Source organism: Centroberyx gerrardi, chromosome 9 (genome assembly GCF_048128805.1).
Source record: "Centroberyx gerrardi isolate f3 chromosome 9, fCenGer3.hap1.cur.20231027, whole genome shotgun sequence".
Taxonomy (NCBI): Eukaryota; Metazoa; Chordata; class Actinopteri; order Beryciformes; family Berycidae; genus Centroberyx; species Centroberyx gerrardi.
In genome coordinates, this window is record NC_136005.1 from 3,500,527 (window position 1) to 3,522,892 (window position 22,366).

The 22,366-nt window shown below is 43.1% G+C and overlaps 1 protein-coding gene across 1 annotated transcript in view; it reads left to right on the top strand.

The window, feature by feature from the left end:
- Positions 1–11,520, top strand: part of kdm4b (lysine (K)-specific demethylase 4B) — a 73,524-nt gene extending 62,004 nt beyond the window's left edge. Inside the window, exons 18-22 of the mRNA XM_078285658.1 lie at positions 917–1,105; positions 2,301–2,477; positions 3,842–3,961; positions 7,600–7,692; positions 9,270–11,520. Coding sequence (XP_078141784.1) covers positions 917–1,105; positions 2,301–2,477; positions 3,842–3,961; positions 7,600–7,692; positions 9,270–9,869 — 1,179 coding nt within the window. The 3' untranslated portion in view covers positions 9,870–11,520. The remainder of the gene's footprint in view (positions 1–916; positions 1,106–2,300; positions 2,478–3,841; positions 3,962–7,599; positions 7,693–9,269) is intronic.
- The last annotated feature ends 10,846 nt before the right edge of the window (positions 11,521–22,366 follow it).

The following is a 22,366-nucleotide window of genomic DNA, read 5'->3' on the forward strand; positions in this document are numbered from 1 at the left end:
GGTGTAACAGATGGGTGGGGTTTACTGCATCAGGTTAAATGGGCCTGAATTTGCTTTCGGATACTTTTCTGCGATTGTAAAACTTTTTGATGCTCGTTCTGTTCAAACTTTAGCAAGCATTTAACATCACATCTGCCATATGGTGGACGCCGCATACATTTTTATCACGGGCAGCCCCAGTAGGAACTGTGTCAGTTGCTCTGCTCATTGATCTGCACTGGGAACGGCACTCCGGCGGCCCTAGTTTTGGCATCCTGGCATCACCAGGTTCACTGATAATAAGGATCTATAATAGTGAAGACCAGCTTACACCCTGCTAGCATGTTAGCCCCGCCTCTCTGTTTATATACTTTCCCTCTGGTGCATTTAATATTTACATTTTAAGTATTTAGCTGGCAGTCGTATACAGAAAATGCAACAGTAGATTAAACTTCAATTACAAGTTCACCGTCATTATATCCAACCAATAGTTAATAAGTAAGTAAACTTTATTTATAATGCAACTCTCAAAACAAATGTTACAAGGCACAGTGCAATAATAAAACTGCAATACAGATTAAACTAAATTAAACTAAAAATCTATAAATTAAAACAGACATCAGCAGAACAGCACAACAGACAGACGCGCTTATTTAAATAACGGTTATGATAAAGGTATGTCATTTTAAAGGCATTCTTAAAACTGTGCAAAGGACAAACTCATTACAGAATAAAGTGTTTATGATGTAAAATAGGTTTTTAAAAGCATCCTGACTACATTCCTGTGACACTTGAATGATCATATAAGAGAGAAGAGCAGGGAAAAGAAATAAAAACGAGCTAAGGAGAGCGATAAAACGGGGAATTGTGAATTTGACTCTTACTCAAACCACCAACCCTAACTCTTCTATTTTTATTTTTTTTGTTTGAATTGCAGAAGTGTGTGTACTGCCACAGCAAGAGCGCCAACCGGAACCAGAGCGCCTGCATCCAGTGTTCGTACGAGAACTGCGCCACCTCCTTCCACGTCACCTGCGCCCACATCGCCGGCGTCGTCATGAAGCCGGCGGACTGGCCCTACGTGGTGTCCGTCACCTGCCACAAGCATAAACGCACCAGTCAGAAGGTAACAGGGGAATCATGGGAAATGTTCACGCCTCTTGTGAGCGTGGGATAACTGTCATAGCGTGGCAGTCGGTGCTGAATGGCAGAACTTGCTGCCACGAGCATGAAGAGTTAATTTCTTATCATACATATTATTATTTTGTAAAAAAGAAAAGTTTATCATTCAATATTTCTGAAATGAAAAGTAAAACAACTTACCTACTATTGTTTTTAAACAGTCCCACAATTTGTTTTAACTTTGTGCTATCAATCATTTTGAATGAGTAGGTGTCACTTCTTTTTAAACGGTCGATATCTCATTTTGTATTTTCCTGTAGAAAGTGATTGTTTTATAAATGGAAACAACACAGCGGAAGGGGAATTGAGCGGTTTTTGATGCCGTCACAGGGCCGGGCTGAGCGTCGTTACACTTTAAAGGTCCTTTCAGGATAGTTTTCAGCAGACAAATTGTAAACTGTCTTTCTCTTTTTGTTGTGGAACGACTCCATGAACAGATGAGGGTTTTTTTTTGTGGGGGGCGACAGGAGCCTGAAGATTAGAGAGATGGGCTCATGACAGGAAGGATTGGTGGTTTAACTTCCCAGACCAGGAGGGAAATCTGCATCTACCAGCAGTAAAAGACTATAGACAGACAGACTGTGCAGTTATTTTTCTGTCCCACATTGTTCTGAACAGAATAACTCAAGATAAAAACTTCATACTCGCTGGTTCTCCCTACAGAGTCTGTGATCTGATTAGCACCTTGCTACATACATTTGCATATTGATGAGGAAAAAACTGATTTCAACACAGAGTTCATATTGATACCACCCATGTGTTATGTGAAGACAAGTATGTTGGCATAGAAATATTTGCTAATTACTGCATTAGTTAGCTTAATTAATAACCTCATTATCATAACGGGTTATGTGTAATATATAGGCATGGGAGGATGTATCGAAATTAAGTGCCTCTTGTTATTTAGGTTTTAGGCATTTAGCTGTTGATCCAAAGTGAGTGAGCAGTTAGGGGTTCAATGTCTTGCTCAAGGGCACTTTGACAGGACATGTGACTGATTGACACCCTTTGGCTGCAGTGACCTTCAAACCTGTGATCTTCCAATTCTAGGACAGCCTCTCCGACCCCCCCCCACACACACACACACACACACACACACACCAACCTGTCCTAACCGTTTCCCTGCTCTCCCCCCTCAGCCTCGGACGGCACCCAGGGGTCCTAAGGGTCCGAGCCTGGGCCAGAGGGTGATCGGTCGAAACAGCGACGGCTGGTTCTACCACTGCACCATCATCGGCATGGCGACGCAGACCTTCTACGAGGTCAACTTTGACGACGGCTCGTACTGCGACAATCTCCACCCAGAAAACATCGTAGTGAGTCTTCCTTCTGACCAGTTAGACACATACATGTGTACAGGATGAAGAGTTCATTTCACTAAACTTTATTTCCTTTTTTGAAACAACTGAAAACTAGAATCCTTGCACTACCAGTCAAAAGTTTGGACACATCACATTTTTCTTTATTTTTACTGTTTTCCACATTTTAGAATAACAGCTAAAGACATTAAAACTATGAAACACAAATGAAATTATGCAGCGACCAAAAAAGTGTCAAACAAATCAAAACTATCTTATATTTTAGATTCTTTAAAGCAGCCGCCCTTTGCCTTGATGGAAAAGCAAAGGCTTTGGAAAGAAATTCACACATAGGATCAACTTCACTATTTATATTCGTCTAAGAAACAAGCATTTAAGCAGAAGCCTTTAGATCAAAATGGCTTTAAGAGAATGAAAAACATAGTACATTCAATCAGGTGTGTCCAAACTTTTGACTGGTAGTGTACATGCTTGCCAGCAGTAAGTAAATTCAAATAACCTGTAATAGCTCACTACTTTAACTTTAACTTAAGAACAAACATTATCCTCTTAGTAAGGTCTACTATGCTAACATTAAATCCTCACCAAAGGATTAAGCCCACTTACGAAGAAGAAGTCCAACAAACAACATGCAAAACCTAAATCAAACAATCCAGTGCTGTAAAATGACATGAATTATTTTACCAGGAAACCAGGGAAGTTTAAATAAATCCTGTAGTAGCTAGACAAACGCTTCCACAAGCAATTTGAATTGTAGTAGAAATGTGAAATGGGGGGAAAAAAGCAATCTTCTAATGCAACTGCACTGAATTACCAGGGGCTTTTCACACATGCACAGTTCAACAAGGACCTAATGAAAATCCCTCAGTCTCTTAGCGACATCAGCACATCTAGACGCTCGCCAGAAAGAACATAATTACCCAAGGTTTTTCATTCTTAACGTTCTGACCCGGTCTGTGAGAGTGTTGTCAGTTTCAACAGTAGGTCAACCCAAGGACCTGCTTTTCTTTACAAAGCATGTTGGCAAAGTTGGTGTCACTTTTTTTCAAATGATGGATTCCTCCATTTTTTGAACAAAACTCTCCATTTATACTTTGACCTGATAGCTGGCAGCCTCAGATCAGTTTCTCATTATTTTGTGCTTAAATCAGAGGTTTTTAGAGGATAGTGAAAGGATAGAAACCTTACATGTTGTTGTTTTTCCTTTGCATTCTTGCCTCCTATCTTTTTCCTCTTCTCCTCTCTTTCACTGTATATACGTTATTTATTCTCTCCCTTTCTTTCTCTCCCTTTCGTCCTCTCCCTTTCTCTCTCCATTCTCTCTTCTTCCCTCCTCCCCCCTCTCTCTTCCTCTCCCTCAGAGTCACGACTGTCTTCGTAACGGTCCTCCCGAGGTGGGCGAGCTGATGGTGGTCAACACCACCGAGGGTCAGATGCTCAACGCCTCCTTCGTCAAAGAGCACATCCACAGGCTCTATCAGGTGAGACAGAAGGCTGCTATACAACCCCCCCGCTCAGTGTGAAGTGTCTCTGAGCAAGGCTGTCACCTAGAGGTTAGAAAAGCGGGCTTGTGGCCTGGAGGTTGCCGGTTTGAATCCCCAGAATGGCCCGGGAAAACCTGGGTAGGTAAAGTGAATGGGAAAGAGCAAGGCGCTTAACCCCCAGCTGCTGCAGTGGAGTTATTCAGTGTCTAACAGTAGAAGACTGGAAATTTTAAACTCGGATAATGCAGTTGAATAGCGGATAGTTAATTTCCATAAAAGTATTATTCCCATGTGTTAAAAGTGGACGAAAAAAAGGGACTTTACACCTCCTGAATGCACAAGGGCGATATTAAACGAGTAAACCCGCCCAGCAAAGCTTTGCTCCTGTCGTGTCTACAAATTAGCGTCTACATTAGCTAGTCTAACATTGGTTTGTCTGCTAACCACGCACACGATGCAGAGAAAGAAGCTTTATTTCACACAGTCCAACAAAACTATGAAGTGCAAATTATGGAACAAGGATTATGCGTAACCACCTAAAAGCAAAGCATTGTACTGTCGCTCGTACGGAGACTTCATCTCAGCCATCGGTGCTCTCATCCACCCTGACTAAACCCCCACCCACCGCGAAAAAGGTTAATGCTAATAACTATTCAGTTAGAGAAAATGAGTTGCCTGATATCAGACAGAATTGTCAACTCATTACGCTCCATTTCCATCTTCAGTCTGACGTCGCCTCCACTCTAACCGATTTCCGTGGGGGAGGGGGGATTTGATTTTCCCTAACCAATCGCTAGAGACCAACGTATCCGCCTGAATCTAACATAATTTTAAGTTGACGCTGATGCGAAAAAAACATCTCCCCTTTTGAATAAATGCCTTCAAAGCAGAGTGCTGTTCGGATTTCAAAGTAATTGGTACTTTTAATCGATTTAGAACAGCCTCGATAGCAGCGTCTACCTTGTCTACAGCGGTCGCCATTGTTGTTATTACTCTACAGCTTGACAACGCTTGACAACGGCGTTAGTCCCGCCCGTGGCGCTGATTGGCTAATCGTTAGTCCCCCCCGGCGCTCATTGGACCGATTGTTTTTCAACCGAGAGAAACCGCTGTTTCATGTCACGATGCCAGACCAGAAGCAGTCGACTCGGTGGAGCGGGCGGATTCAAAGGTCTGGACCCAGGCAAGAAAATGAGTACTCTGTTACTAAATTACTCATTGTTTACCTCCCTAGTGTAGCTGTATGAATGTGAAAACAAGTATTTCTAAATACAGTTTTACCAGGTCTGGTGCAGGAGTCAGCGGCGGGCTAATGTTCTGTGAGCCGGGACATCGTTTACCTGTCAGTCATTCAGCCGACGCTCTTATCCAGAGCGACTTACAGCGATTCAGCCTGTGAGCTTCTGGTTACAGGATGATCTCTCTAATGTCTAACGCACCCTCGGCTTTCCGAGTTTTTTCGACTCCCGGTTCGGTATTTTTCACCGCGTGGAAACCTTGGCTGCCCTTGTAGATTATGGCGGAGCATCTTGATACAGTGCGGGGCATTAAAACGTGAAGCGGAGAGATTTAGCATCGCCGGTGCATGCTGGGGAATTTATGGGGCGAATATGCAGAGTGCTTACAAGGTGGAAAACTCAGAAGGCGAGGAGAGAGATCATGGAATTGGTATCAGAGGAGGCCATCTTGAAAGACACTCAAACACACACACACACACACACAGGCATGCATTAGCAGACACAGTTAAAGTGAGGCTGTTAATCTCAGACTGTGCCGTCGCCCTGCTGTTCTCCTTGTGAACACTTCTGTAAGAGAAACGTTAGAGAGACGTAACCGTAACCCGAAGGTCACCGCAACAGTTAACGTGTCCATCCACAGCCTGTCAAAGTGCCGTTGAGCAAGGCACTGAACCCTTCTCATCTCTCTGGATAAGGGCGTCAGCTCAATGCCTAAACTATAATGTGTAAAACGCTGAATGAGCCTCTTGGATCGTGCGTCTTTGTTGTCGTCACTGTGCAGCGTTCAGATGCACGGGATTGTTTTGTGCTCTTTGTCATGCGAGTAAACCTCGAAAAACGTTTCCCAGCATGTTTGTTTTAGGGCTGAAAGATATTGACGAAAAATCGAATCGCGATTATTTGACAGAATATTGCAATTGCGATTTAAAGTGCGATTCATATCAACTCAAGTTTTTCTTGTCATACATTTTTTTAGAACTTTAGAATTGTTTTAAAGAAAAGGGAAAAAAAAATAGATGTCAGTGTGCAGAGTTTGAGTTTGAGTCTGATGAAAGGTTTTCACCAATACTGTACTTGATTCATGGACCAAAGATTACCTGCAGCTCTAAAACACCTTGTTTAGAAATCCATTTTGGACGGCGGTCTCTCTTAAGCAATTCTGCAATTTGGAGGTTCATATTGCGATTTTTTTTTTTTTTTCTTCTCTCGAACCAACTTTGTTTTGGGGTTTTTTCCTCCCTGTCTGATGGCAGATCTGTTTGTGCACTACAGAGAAACTCCTCTCTTCCCAGGTGCCTTTTTTCCCCTGAATGACTTTTCTTCTTTTAAAAAAAGTAAACGAGTGTCGTTTCTCTCTTTCCTCCCTCCCTCCTTCCTTGGCGAGCCGTCCGACTGCGGGCCGTCCGGCTGTGGCCCGTCGGCGGCGCTGAGCGTCCCGTTAGCGTCGAGCAGCGGCGTTAAAGTGAGATGAAAACAAGCCTCCAGGTGGCCGCTCTGGGCGTGACCTTGTCGTTTTGTGTTTAATTTTTTGGTTTTTTTTAAATCCATGTTTACATTTTAAGCGTTTAGCTGATGCTCTTCTCCAGTGAGTGAGCAGGTCGGGGTTCAGTGTCTCGGTCAAGGACTCTCTGACGGGACACATGGTTGTTGATGGAACCGTTTGCTGTGGCTGGGATCCAACCCGGGACTCTCTGGGTTTGGGTTTGTGTTTCTAACCCCGCTGCCCTCTCCTCCTCCTCCTCCTCCGCCGCCCACTGATGCTTCTTCTTCTGCTATGCTAATGACAAAGAAGCGTCATCCCTCAGCCTGCTGTAGCTGTGGTTACTGGCCAAATCAAATGTATTTTAGAAAGCAGCTGTCCTCTCTAGGGCTCGTTGTCCTTCCACCCGTTTTGAAAGAAAACAGCTGGAAGAAAAGAAAAGAGCTTCTTCCTATAGAGCCTCCTCTCTGTGAAACAGTCTCCAGGGAATCAGACACTGCCTCAGTATTAAACTCCAGCCTCCAGACACATTTATTCAACTACTGCTTAACTTATTATCTAGATATAATATTATCTACATCTGTAAAGTGAAGCGAATATATCTGAATCCTATTAATCCTGGAATCATTATCGTTTTGCGCATTTTACTTCACACATTTTCTACTCTATGTCAGTGTTTTGGAGTTGTTGGTTGCGTAAAACCCCATTTGCTCCATTCCTATTTACATCTTATTCTCCTTTTGATGTATACCACTCCTACTTGCTGCTACAACATCCTAATTTCCCCACAGGGATCATTAAAGATTTGTCATCTTATTATTTTATTATTTCTTATCTTATTATCCGCATTACCTGTTTTTGTTCTCCCTTGTCTTCTTTAAACAAACCTGGCCTGACTGTCCCGTCTCTCTGTCCAGGTCGAGTTTCAGGACCAAAGTCAGCTGCTGCTAAAACACTCAGAGATTCACCCGCTGGAGCAGGAGCTGCCCAAGAGGGTCCGAGCCCGGCTGGTGAGTGTTTCACTGCTGCTCTGCCTCCTGCTGTACAGATGTTTTCCAAAAAAAAAAAAAAAAAAAAAAAAATCTATCGTCTATTAGAAAGCAATTGGAGTTGAGTGTCTAAAATCATGAAACTAGTGGACAGCAATAGAAAAGTAACATTTGAATTTACACATTAGTATATTGAAATGTATGTTTGTATAGTATTACAGCTTCTATCACACTGGCAGCTATATAGAAAAGTATATGAAATTCATTTTCAAATACTTGAGAGAAAGTATTTACTGTCCTATGTGCCAAACCTCACCCATCTCACAGCCAAGCAAGCTAAAAGAAAACCATGAAAACTATTGCCAAATGTTATTTTGATTGAAGTAAAAAAAGACACTTGGGGAATAATGTTTAAAACTTGGAGGCCAGGGGCATGAGATCAGGATCAACAAAAAGCAAGGAAAAGGGAAAAACAGAAGAGCTGTTGTGTATTAGAAATAAATAAGAAACTGAAATCATGAACACAAAAAAATAAAAAACATCACCCCTCCACTAGAGACCCATTTCTCAAGAATGCCGGTTTCACCTCTGGTTTGGTTCGTGTTTGGTTCGGTTGGTAGATTGGGAAGGTTGCAGAGGCAAATAATTGGAAAGGGCAGTTCAGCAGTAGCCTGTATTGTTCAAAAAAAACAGATACCAAGACACTTAAACCTGCAGATAAAACAGACATTTATTCAGGCAAACGACCAACGCGCCGCTCGCCGCGGAGGAAGAAGGCTCGCGTGGGCTGAAATGCGTCGGCCGTTAGCTTGAATAAATGACTGTTTTTATCTGGTAATGAAACTGCCTCGCAAATTTAAATCCAGCTTTGACAGCGCAGAGTGCATCGATTCAGCGGGACGCCCGGAGAAACGCTGCTTGAATATTCGTCTGTGTAAGGCTGAGAAGACTTTCAAATGATTTTGAAGACACTCTACACACATAATGACAGATTTTTCACGATTCACGTTTTGTCACTGTTTTGTATTGCGATATATTGAATTTCGATATATTGTCCCGTCCCTAGTTTTTAATGTAACACTTCTGCCTCACCTCACTGTAATCTGAGCTCTCATTGGCTGTTGGCGATCTCCACTTGGAATGAGTCTGTGATCCCCACACACTTCAGCACACATCCAGAAACCGGGTCCTAACTATCAAGCCTGTTTGATATAATCAGTCTGGAAAGCTTGAATCTGTAAACTCCTCACACTTCCAGACAATCTTCACCGACCATCCGTCCCAACCAAACCACCGATTGAGGGTTTCCTCTCTGATTGTCAGATGGACAGATCTGGTGTAAATCGTCCTGTTAACCCTCTCCTGTGTCCCATCCTGAGCCTCTCTCTCATACAAACCCAATGTCTCTCTCCCACTCGCTCTCTCTCTCTCTCTCTCTCTCTGTCTCTCTCTCTGTCTCTCTCCCACTCGCTCTCTCTCTCTCTCCCACTCTCTCTCTCTCTCTCTCTCTCCCACTCTCTCTCTCTCTCTCTCTCTCTCTCTCTCTCTCTCTCTCTCTCTCTCTCTCTCTCTCTCTGTCTCTCTCTCTCTCTCTCCAGGCGATCCCGGTCCCCGATGCCCAGGAGGTTTCCTCAGCAGACGGAGCCCAAGCAGCCAAACGCCGCCGCCTGCCCTCCGGCTCGGCTCCGCCCCCGGAAACCCCCATGGAGACGACAGGTCAGCCCGCCTACCCCGCCGCCGCAGCAGCCGCCTCTGCCCCGGCACCGACACCGGCTACGGAGCATCATAGTATTACCCCCCTGACCTCACAGCCTCCTCTGTCCCAACCCAGCGCCGCCCCGAAGCTCGGCCCCGCCCCCGGTCTCGGCCCGGCCGACGGTACGCAGATGGACGCCGCAGATACCCGCATGGACACGAGCTCCGCCCTCGCCGCCGCTCTAACGGAGTCGGCCCTGGCCTCGGACCCCACGCTCACCCCGCAGTCGACGCCTTTCCAGTCGACGTTGAACTCTGACCCCCTCCTGTCGGCGCTCTCCCCTCCCCCGCCGCCCCAGCACATGTCCGAAGGCAGCTACACCCCCAGCAGCGGCTACACCCCCAGCAGCGGCTACACCCCCAGCAGCGGCTACGTCTCCTACATGGAGACGCTCCTCAACTCGCACTTCCCTCAGGACGACGGGCCCGGGCCCCTGTATTAAACACCCAACCACTCTGTTATTACTTGGCCGGCGCAGGCTAAGCCGATAGGAAGTAAGCTAATGGAGGTTCATGCTAACAAGCGCTATGCTAACGGACAAAAGCATTCGCTACACCGGTCCTGAGCTCAGGCCCGGAGCAGGAAAAGACACAGAAATACGAAGCACTCTTCTTTTGATGCATGTGTTACTGTTTTTATTTTGGATTTCTTTGTCGTTGCAGTGGTTTTTTTTAGCCTGCTCTGAAGCAGCAGCTAACGAGGACAAGGCTTTTTTTTTTTTTTTTTTTTTTTTTTTTTTTTTAATATATATAATTATTTTTTGGGTCAGCTGCTGTGCTTTTCTCCTCCATCTTGTATAAATGAGTCTCTGGGTGGCATCAACTCCATACCTCTCTGCGTTAATTTAACAACAAAACACTCCCGTTTTCTTTTTGCAGGAAGATACTTAAGATGACAGCCTCTGCTGGATCAGCTTTTGCTTTGTTTCGATCAAATAACCAGCAACAAAATCTCTATTTTTTAATCCAGCCGCTCATGGCTTTGAAACTGTTTGAAGGAACAAAGAGCAACAAACAGCATCCGTCGACGGGACATTTTCACTAAGGTGTTTTCTTTTAGGAATGCAAGAGGTAAAATGGGGGGAACGGGGTTAAAAAAAAAATGTATTGCAGGGGGGATTCAGTATTTAAATGTCTTAGTCACATATTGAAAGAATTATTTGTAATAAAGGAAAAAAAATGTTGAATGCAAAAGCTAGTAGACTTGTCTGCAGGATGCATTGAAGTTTTGTGAAGACGTGTCACGGTAGTTACAGATGTGACCTTTATGTATTGACGTAACTCTAATGGTCATTTGGCGGCTCCACTTTTCACATCCCAAACTCTCAGGGTTCCTACAGCTGCGAAATGAATTTAAGTTAATACCGAAGTCTTTACAATGTTTGCAAACTATTGCTACTAATTGCTATAAAAAATATTACTCAATCCCAATGGGCTTTAATACCCCATTTTATGTAATTGACCCCATATATTGTGAGATTCGCTGTTAAGAATAATCTTCAGCTTTAAAGTGACCGTCTTTGTTTACTGTCACTTCGAAATAAAATCAAGGAATTAAGGTTTGGGAAAAGTCTGATATTTGGAAATGGAATATATGTAGGAACCCTGTAATCTGAAATGTTTTGTACCATACTTGGTTGAAATTGTACGTAGAAATCAATGTTGTATAGGCTATTATTAACGTTGTCTGTTTTTTCTATTACTGTGCCCTTTCTATGTTCATTTTATGAATTAACTTCACAAAAGTGGCCAAGAATTTGTTTCATTCTAAAATATTATTACACTTATTTTTGCATATTTTCAGAGGCATATGACTCACGTTTGTACTCTGACAAACCACATTTTTGTGCGACAGCGGTGCTACAGAGATGCTACACTACTGATGGACTGAGTTTCCAACACTGTCACACTGTACGTACCGCAGGCCTCGTGTATGTGAATCAAAATTTGTAAATGTCATACGATATAGCTGTCTTTTTCTTTTTATTTCTGTCACCACAACTGAAATGTTGGAACACGATGATGTTCCTGTATCCAAATCCATCAAGAGAATCTTATCATTTCATAGGGATTAAACTGGGTTGCTAGTCTCCAGCTCTCCTGACTGTTTCTTTCTCTTCAGTAGCTTAAGAGTTGCCGGTTCAAATCCCTGCACCGACTACAGAGAGAGGATGAGAAACACCTTCACTACCTTCAACAACCATTTTTTATTTTCATTGGTCTGAACCAGAGAGGAAAAGTTGACGTTATATATTTGCATTTGGTTCGTTTAGGTTCACACTGACCAATTACAAGCCAACCAGAGCTTGTAAACAAAAGTCACATGACTCACAAGTAGCTCATTTATTGGACAGAGCTTTAATAACCTGTCTTCCTGCAGGTTAGAGATTTTGGCATTGGGGGTTTACAGTCTCTGTAACTTCAACTCAGCATCATGGACTTGTTTGCGCTCTTTGTTAAGAACACATGAAGAAATATCTGAATATGAGCTTCAGTCCAGACTTTAGTCCAGACCCCATCCTTATTCAAATGGCATTAGAGGGAAACTGTTTGGAAAATCCAATGTGGCTTACATTTGTGGTTCTGGAGGCAAATTTTTAGAGCATATGCACCAAATTTCAAGCGGTGTATGACTGACTACTTAAACCATGTAAACACAGCACTAACATTAAAGTTGAGACATTGAGTATGCAGTCGTCCGTAGCTGCCACCTGCATCACTTTGTGAAATTGGGACATAAATATCTTTGACATCAGTTCAAAAGCAAAAGTTTCCGAAGCGGTTAGAAAATGATTTTTTACCATTCTGTAATATATTGTGAAAGTTTTTATTTGACTTGTCCCCGTCCATCAAACTCTTACTAGAGTGAGATGCATCATTCCCCCCCAAAGTTTGGCAAAATCTGATCAGTGCTGTCTGATATATTGTGATAAATTTCACTGTTAGGCACAAATAAAAATCAGGAGGTACCGCTGTAAGCGTTCCTCTTAAGTGAATTCCCAAAGCGGTGCGTCGGGTTTCAGCAGGACGGAGGTTTGAAAGAGTCGGCATCAGTGGAGGTGAGTTTCAAGGCTGCCTTCAAATTTACATAACCGTTACTTATAGTTTCAGACACTGCAGGGATCATTGATGCACAGTAAAGGACGGTGTTTCTATAGTATGCAGGTCTGGGAAAATATGGAGAGTGAAATCCATAATTTCCAGGTCTTAAAATATTTGGAAAATGCACATGGATCTGTAAAAATATAGAAAACTCCAACCCAGGCAAGTAAAATAGGTCAGCTGAAAGTATGGAAATGGAAAATATGAAGGACCCCGAAGCCTTAATAAGTCTCATTAGGAAAACAGTATTGGAACAAGCATTATATTTGCTTAATAGAGGGGAAATGCTTTGCCTTGAGGCCATGGAGGGCAATTTGTGTTTTTTGTTTGCGTGTTGGAAATGTAATGAAAGCCACCAGAGTTTCAGTCATTACAGCTTTACACATAAAAAAACACAACGGGGAAATATGTTGTTTTTGCGCTTGCTTGTGGGTTTTGTCATGAGTGATGCTCAGATGTTATGATTTACACTGAACGCCAGTGGAAGCCAGTTGGAACTCCCACCAAGTAAATTCTGCAATTCATATTTTTTGGAAGCTGAAGATTTTAACTCTGCGAGGGAAGTTGAGAGTTGAGTTTTCCAGCTACTGGAAAATTCGTAACTGGTTGTGAGTGATCTTGACTTTTGTGTGTGTGTGTCTGCATGTTTCTTTCCTGATATTACAGGGACGATTTCTGTACACAAAACACATGTTCAATATTTTTAATCTTTCCATGTTTTTTCTGCTTCCCGCTGCACTGATACATCACACCTGAAGGGAAGGTCAAAGGTCAGAAAGTACTCACAGGTCTGCAAATATAGAATATTAATTTGCTTATTTCCAGGTTTTAAAAAGTTTAGGAATTGCATAAAATAGTATGAAAAATAAGGTGATACTAAGTTGCAGGTCCACTGTGTGTTATTGATCCCTGTGAGGAAATTCTCCTTTCTCTTTCCCCCTCCACAGTGAGGTCAGAGGTCAGAGGTCAGGCTCCGCTACAGCAGGGGTTCTCAAACTTTTTGGCTCATGACCTCGTAAAACGAAGCGATGCCAGGTTGAGGTTGAGAATTTCCTACGTTTCCCAGAATGCCTTTCAACAACCCGCAGAGAAGAAGTGTGAACTTGTTGCTTTCAAGGTGGACGAATAGGCAAAGAAATAGCTTCATAGTGTGATATGTGTCTATAATCGTGGCCACGCCCCTTCCTCAAACCCCAGCCTGTCTCTCTGCTGCAGTGCATTCTGGTCTCTCTCCTGCTCCTGTGGTGGAGAAACTGGTCTCTCTCCTCTTCTACGATGGATTTCTCCCTGTATGATTGTTGAACGTCTCTTGGTGCAAAATGGCGGCTCTAGAAAGAAGCCCTCGCTCTTTGGTTCTGAGGGACTGACACCAAAACCTGACGTTTACCGCTGAGGTTTTACATCCTGAAACATTTTCTCATATCAAACTCCACTGCAGCTGCTGGAAATATCTGGACGTTATCTGCCAGAATAAGGAAAAATACACCAAACCACAAAATGGGATCAGAAATGCAAAGCACATCAGCAATAACTGTTTTTAATTAACAATATTTAAGTGTTTTAGGGATTTTTCCTTTAAGTCCTGATACACACATCAGTTTGAGTTCAGTTTGGTTGCTCAGCGTTAGAGTTGCCAATGTTAGAAGTGGAGAAGGAGACCGAAGGAACAAGAACGTGTGTCTTGGGGACAAATCCTTCACGTGGGCATGTGCTGACACCCACAAACACACACACACACACACACACACACACACACACACACACACACACACTACTAGCCGTGCATATGCCAAGGCTGCGCTGCCCTCGCCGGAGCAGGGAGGCCATTAACATTCTGAAGTGCCCGCTCCGTCTTTGCAGAGGAACTGGGGATGTGCCAGCTTGGCAATTACTTTAACAACTCCAGAGTTTGATTTCTTTATTCATCTGAACCCGGCCGGGGGTAAAACCAAGGAGAAGTGTGAGCAAGTGGACTGCAAAGGACAAAAGTGTTTATGCTGACCTGAGGAAAGGTGGATGAGGCGACCGAGCAGAGCCGGAAACTTTTTCCTGGCGAAAGAACAGTTTCACTTTTACTATTTTACCAGATAAATGTGACTTTTGGAGAGAAAAAATAGATCCTGGTTGGTTAGCTGCATGCTGGCTGATGGAGTCGACAAACAAAATCTACCAGCATTTGGTTTCATTTGGTTGCTGGGGTTAAATTCACAACCTATACTCTATTAGGTACACCTGTCTAGTACTGGCTGGTCATCTGTTGCTATAGCGACATTTAAGGGCCAACAACTTGTGTGTTCAGATGCCCTTCTGCACACCACTGTTGTAAAGAGCTGCTATTGGAGCATTTGCGGCCTTTCTGTTAGCTTGAACTGTCTGTCTTGTCTGTCCGTTCTATTATGACCTCTGACCTCTGACCTCTCTCATTAACAAGGGGTTTTTGGTTTCTCACACTGTTCTCTGTGAACTCTACAGACTGTAGTGTGAAAACCCCAGGAGGGCAGCAGCTGTTTCTGATGCTGAACCAACAGACCGCTCAAAGTCTCTTAGATCGCTCATCTCACCCTTTCTAATGTTTGGTCAAACAAAAAGCTAAACCACTTCACCATGCCTGCATGCTTCATATATTGAGTTGCAGCCACACGATTGGCTGTTTGGAGGAACAGGCTGTTTGCGTTAACGAGCAGGTGTGCCTAATAAAGTGGCCGGTGAGCGTATAACTGATACGACTAGGCGCGGCCCATGAAAGCCATGCCACATTAGATTCTAATAAAGTCAGCTCAGCTCATAACCAACAGTGTATTTCTATGTGGCGTTGCTTCTGTAGAGATCGTCCTGTAACTGAAAGGTCACAGGTTCAATCCCTGACTGTCAGTGTGTGTCTGTGTCCTTCAGCAACACACTGCACTACCTGCTCTCTCTGTCTGCTGAATGGCTGAAATGGAAAACGTGTCGCTGCTTTGGATCTGGGCGCAGGCAGGAAGTGGTAATTATGTTGACAAGCTGGTTGATATGACAGGCTCCATTATAGCCTGAAGCTTTTATTACATCCCCGGCGAGTAAATCACATCACTGAAACACCATTACCATAATGACTAAGTGGAGAATAATCTGTCAACACTGTCCTGGTTTTGAAGGGGATTGGACCGTACGTGTGGGGAGGGAGGGAGGGAGGGAGGGAGGGAAGTGGAGGTGGAGAGAGGTGAAGGGGGGGACTGATCTTTATTAACTCTTCTAGATACAGAGGGACTTCAGGTGGTGATGTTGCACACACACTGGCAGCCATATTGGAGGTCCTGCAGTTGCTGTGAACAGCTGATTGGATTTGTAAACGTACAACTTGACCGACAGAAGTGAGTAGACACGGCTAACTTCTGTGCTGCTTTCGACTGAGAACTGATCATTTCATCACTGATCCATCTGATTGATTTTGTGCTTGGATGTCATCTTGTTAGCTAGTTAACCATAGCATCTGGTCAGCTAACCGTCACTCTCTTTTCAAGCTACAACGTTTTGGAGCAGAGGACCAGAGGGGCAAGAGCTAAAGAAAGAGGTTCCTGTGTCACAGCAACTTAAATATGGAAACAAATCTAACTCATCAGACTATTCACCTTTACTTATAACGTTACTGCATTTGCATACACCCACACCACAACTATCTTTTTCAGATATCTCTCTTTTTCTTGCAAACTGTCCTGGTCTTTGTTAGCAGATGGTGAAACCACTATACCACTTTACCATTCTGTCCTTGTGAGCAAAAACTGGACAGAAGTGTTGTTTTAGACAGTTTTTGATGTGAAGTTTTAACATGAGGAAGAGTTAAGCTGGCTGTAAAATACTCTTGGTGACTTTGTTGGTAGATGTAGTTTTGTTTCAGACTCTGTCGAATCTATTTCTCTAAAGCAACGAGCGACAAATCTAGAGACTTTTTCCGACCATGGGGAACAATATTAATGTGTTGACTCCTAAAGCATTTGGCAACAAATTGACACAGCTGATGCCAATTTGTGCAACTTGCTTGTCTAATCCAAAGAGGTATGATGATCACAGCACACACACAGCGTAGCCCCTCCCTCCACTGAGAGCAAATATATTAATATGCAAATTAGCGCATGACGCCATCTGGTTACTTCTAGTGTGTTTTTGGTCAGCAAATAGATACTTTCCTTGGAAAACAGTTGGCAACAATGGTGAAAACCCAGTATAGACAGAGACAGTATAGAGGCTTCTGTTGCTCCATCATGGAGGATTGGATCTGCACAAATAATGTGTACAAGAACCAGGCTAGAGCAACAGATACCTGAAGTGTTGGTGTGGCTGTAGATCCATTCAGTCATATAAATAATAGTGAATAGTCTGATAAGGTAGATTTGTTTCCATATGTAGGTTACTGTATGGTAAACTGTCTTGTGTTGTTGTTGACACAGCCATGTTGTCAGTGTAGAAACACAATCAGCTGTTCCAAGAGCTGAGGACTTCCAATATGGCCGCCAGAGGCTGTTACCTCACCTGAAAGCCTTTTATTGTCTCACAAGGAGGACATTTGGTGAGATGTTTTTACAAGCACCTTGCTTTATTGCTTTATTGTGCCTGTACAAAGTAGCAATTTGCATCTCTTCTTTCTATGGTTTTTATCATCATATTTTATCACTTTTTGCACTTTGCATCTGTGTTTTATCACTGTGCAAATAAACTAACAAGTATGGAGAAGTGATAATGACACTAAAAGGGCTGTCAACTGAGGAAGGTTATGGATTGTTAGAGACTAGTACTATTACTGCTACTATTACTGCTACTACTACTATTACTACTACTATTACTACTACTATTAGGCTACTACTACTACTACTACTACTACTTGTTTGTTTCCATGTATTGTGTTTGTTTCCATCGAGGACCACTTTGGAAATAAGTGTTTTTAGTAATGCTTTTAAGTGCTATCCTCTGGGATTTTTGTGTCATGATACTCCTTTGAGTTGTTGTGCTTTTAAATTCCTAATAAAAAAAAAAAAAAAAAATACTACTACTACTACTACTACTATACTACTACTACTACTACCACTGCTACTACTACTACTACTACTACTACTACTGCTACTACTACTATACTACTACTATTACTACTACTACTACTACTGCTGCTACTGCTACTACTACTACTACTACTACTACTATACTACTACTACTACTACCACTGCTACTACTACTACTACTACTACTACTACTACTACTGCTACTACTACTATACTACTACTATTACTACTACTACTACTACTGCTGCTACTGCTACTACTACTACTACTACTACTACTATACTACTACTATTACTACTACTACTACTACTACCACTGCTACTACTACTACTACTACTGCTACTGCTACTACTACTATACTACTACTATTACTACTACTACTACCACTGCTACTACTACTACTACTACTACTACTACTACTGCTACTACTACTACTACTGCTACTGCTACTGCTACTACTACTACTACTTCTACTGCTACTACTACTACTACTACTACTACTACTACTACTGCTACTACTACTACTACCACTACTACTACTACTACTACTACTACTACCACTACTACTACCACTACTACTACTATTACTACTACCACTACTAGGTTATGGATTGTTCTCAGCCTGTAGATACTTTGCTCTCTGAAAAGCAGAGACTCTGTTTCTGCTGCAGATGAGCGGAGCAGCGGTTCACCTGCAGCATCCTCAGTCAGTCTGGAGCAGCATGTAGTTCAGCTCTCAGGATGCTGCTGGCCAAACTCTGATCTTTGTGATCCTGACACATCCTCTGGCATGCACTTGTCGTCTGTTTTGTTAGTACAGCCACAGCAAAAAGAAAAACAAAATTTGCCACCGTTTGAAGAACTCATTTCCAAACTGTCATATACCCAGTTTGTAAAAAAAACCCAAAAAAAAACTGTACCTTTTTTTACCTGTAATTCATCATTCAATAATTATAAAATAGTGATATAAAAAATATAAAAAGTGTGATCTTGTCAGAAGCTAATTAGCCCATTATCCCTGACATCATTTTATAATGGCGGGCGTCACCTTTTTCAAATGGTGCATATTTCATTTTGGAAGGAGACTCCATTTCCATTGAATGTCTGGATTAGGTTTGGAGATGCATTTCTGCTGCTTTGTTATTTTGTTATTCTGCCTTTCTGTTTCACAAGTCTTCATTTATTTTCTGTTGATTCAGACACAATTACCTGGAGGAGAAGAGAGGCCCGCCGGAGAGGCAAGGGAAAAAAACAATGTTAGTGAGTGCCGGGCCTTATTAATGAAGTGCATCTTCATCCAGTCACACACGACAAATAAATGGCCGCCCCCTCCAAGCTCTTAATCGGCCCATTAGTCTTAGAGCGACCACAGCCTCCTCCTCCTCCCTGGCTGGCTCCCTTTAGACTCCGCCGGCTCCATCCATCACCGCATTTGCATGCCGACCGCACACACTGACAGAGCTGAGTGCACCGCCGCAGACGCTACATCATATTTACACCCTGACTTGCGCTGTAAGCACTGTTCCCTATGCATCAACCCCTCCTCCGCTCTTTTTTCTTTCTCTCTCTCTGTCATTTAAATATCTTAACGCACATCACATCACTCCCTGCTTTCTGGAAACTCATCTGTTCAAGACCTGGGTTGGATCCATTCATGAATTGAATTGAGAATGCACGGTAAAATCCTATTCAGTTCCTGGAGTTGGAAGGTGAATGTCACCCAGCTGTGAGGAAGCAGAATGTGAATTGAATTGGAATGACAGGAATTGATGACTGAATGATTGAATTCCATTAAATTCCATTAAATTCCACTTCTAAGAGAGTTTGTCTCGACTCGCTAAACATTATGAATCAAACATTATGAACCAAATAAAAGACAGTTCAACAAATCAAACACATTCAATCATAATGTATGGATTACCACTAGGCTACATGTTGCACATCAAATACCACCTGAAAGGTCCCTTTAACATTTTATGATATTCAGTATTGATCATGGAAGCAACATGGAATTTCACCGAATTTAGTTGAATTAAATTAAATTCCAATTCTCTTTCCTGTAGGTTTTCTCAAATTCCAATTTCAATTCCTCAGTTGAATTGGAATTAATGAGTTCATTCATAAAGAGAAGACAAGACGCTCAACTTGTCCCCCCCCTATTTTCTGAATTACATCTCCCTCACCCATATCCTCCTACTCTACTTGCACTAAAAAATACTCCTGTCTATCTTTTCTCCCTGGATTTTATTCCTTCCCCTTGCTCTTCTCCATCATACATGATCATTCTAGCTTTACAGGAATGTTTTGTTCCATTGATTGTCAGGCTGCTGTGACTTTAACTTTCCATCTGGTTGCTTGTAATATCAGTGATCTGTGAATCCAAGCTTCTTCTGTGTCTCTCATTGTAAGTCACTGTGTCCAGTAAACGGCTAAAGTGAATAAATGTCTGCATACTGTAAGTGACGACGACGTTTTCTCAGTGAAGTCGGTCCAATTAGTCAGCAGCCGGCGTCCTGTGTGGCTAAACGAGCTTCGCCAGCACAGTCAGACTCTCAGAGAGTCGCTGCTTATCAGTTCGTGACCCGCGCTGACTTCCCCTCCGTTTTCCTTCACATTCCTCGTCCGCCGTGCGCCGCGCCCTCTGCTAATTCAGCCGCTTAAAATCTCATTTCAGACACAATTAGCCTTTAGCCCATCCGAGCGCCGGCGCCTGACGTTTTCTCTTTTTTTCTCTCTCCCCCCCCCCCCATCCTTTGTGCACACTTCCTCTTTCACTCTGCCGATAAAGATCGCTATTCAGGTTCCCGAAAAGGAGGTTTGATCGTTTACAGGAGAAAACATATTGAAGGGCTTTTAGCGGGCCCATTAGGACGCTGCTAAAGCCCTCGCTTGTTGCCACGCCAGGGTTATCAATGCTACTGGGGGCCGTTAATTCATTCCTTTGCCAGAAGTTTTTTAATTACATTTCAAGGGAGATACTCTGGGAGGAAAGCTCGTGACGCCGCGGCTCTGGCCGGCTGCTGTTAGCTTTTGGGTTTGTTTGTTTTTTTGTTGACGCTCTGTAACTGCAGAGCTTACAAAACGCTCATCGTTTTTACTTTGCAGGCGAGTCACAACATCGTTTTACTGAGTCTGGTCTGCAGCCGACTCTACAGGCCTTTATTTTTCATCATTTTTTAACTGCACTTTTGGGTGATTTCTGTTTGGTTAAGTGCTGGAGTGTGCATCAGACCGGCAGCAGGGTGTCGATCTTCAGTTTAAACCCTTCACATTGTTGCATTGATACCTGATTATATTCAATATTCACTTAATTCCCTCCAAAAAACATTGTAGGGTTTTGAAGTGGGGAGACTGTCCTGAAACCAGAGACTCACAGGTTCAGTTCCCACAACAGCCAGCAAGACTCCACCTGCTCCAGGAGTGCTGCTCCTGACCTTTGACCTCTGACCCCTCTGAAATGTGGACATGTTTGTCTCAGAGGATTATGGGAAGATACTTTTTTTTTCTGTAACTGTGTCTGTTGGCTTAACATCTTAAAGAGCAGAGGAATTAATGCCAAAAATAACTATAAATATAACTATAACTTAAGAGTTCTATTCCCAAACTCTATACATCCATTTTGAAAAAACAAAACAAAACAAAACAAAAGACCTGAAATTCATCGTTTGTCGCAGTACCTCCAATTTTGAGCATGACAGAAATCAAATATGGCCGCCATTTGAACTAGAAGAGCACAAACCTTCATCAATGCTGAACGTTACACCCAAACACATCATTCCTATCACTCAAATTAGTTAAATTCATTTATTGACCCTGCAAACTTCCCCTTAGGATTTGGATGGAAGTCTCAAACTCTCATACTTTCATAGTTACGGCTAAAAAATGATAATCATCATCTAATGGCAGAAATTCCAGATCTCCATCATCACCAAAATCAAATCAGTTATTCCTTAGACCGAGACTGATCTGTCCACCAAATTTCATGGAAAATTAATTGTTTTTGAGATACCCTGCTGACAGACAAACTAACTAACAGGCAGACACGAAGCCTCCTTGACAGAAGTAATAAAGCAAATTCTTCTTTGCGGGAAAAGTTCAAGCTCAGTCAACTTGAAAATTCACGGCGCGACAGTGTTTTGCAGATTGAAGCCCCTTCCTGTGGTGTTTTTCACCTCCTCCACCTGTCTAATGACTGCTACTCCTGCTGCGCTCGGCGGTGTGAGGTGTCGAGCAAGACGGGAGCGTCCTGATGGGGGGGGGGGGGAGGGGGGGGGGGGGGGGGGGGGGGGAGGAGGAGGAGGGGGAGGAGGGGGGGGGGGGGGCGCAGCGTTGATTGCAGCGCTGAGGATTATTATGCACCGAGAGCTCAGCTGCCTCAAGGTGAGACTTCAAGACGCCACCATAGAAGAAGACAGAGAACGAGGGGTGGGGAGGGTGAGAGAGAGAGAGAGAGTGAGGACAGACAAAGAGGAAGAGAAAAACAAGAATGACAGAAATGGAGAAAGTGGCAGAAAAGAGCAGCGACAGTGTGAGAGAGAGAGAAAGAAAGAGAGGGGGAGAGAGGGAGAAAGAAAGAGAGGGGGGAGAGAGAGAGGAAGACAAAAACAAGAAAGACAGAAATTCAGAAATTGTGAGTAAGTGCAGAGAATGAGAGAAAAAGAAATAGAGAAAGAGAGATGGGGAGAGCAGAGAGAAAAAGAAATAGAGAAAGAGATGGGAAGAGCAGAGGAGAGAAAAAAGAGAGATGGGAGAGCACAGGAGAGAGAAAAAGAAATAGAGAAAGAGAGATGGAGAGAGCAGAGGAGAGG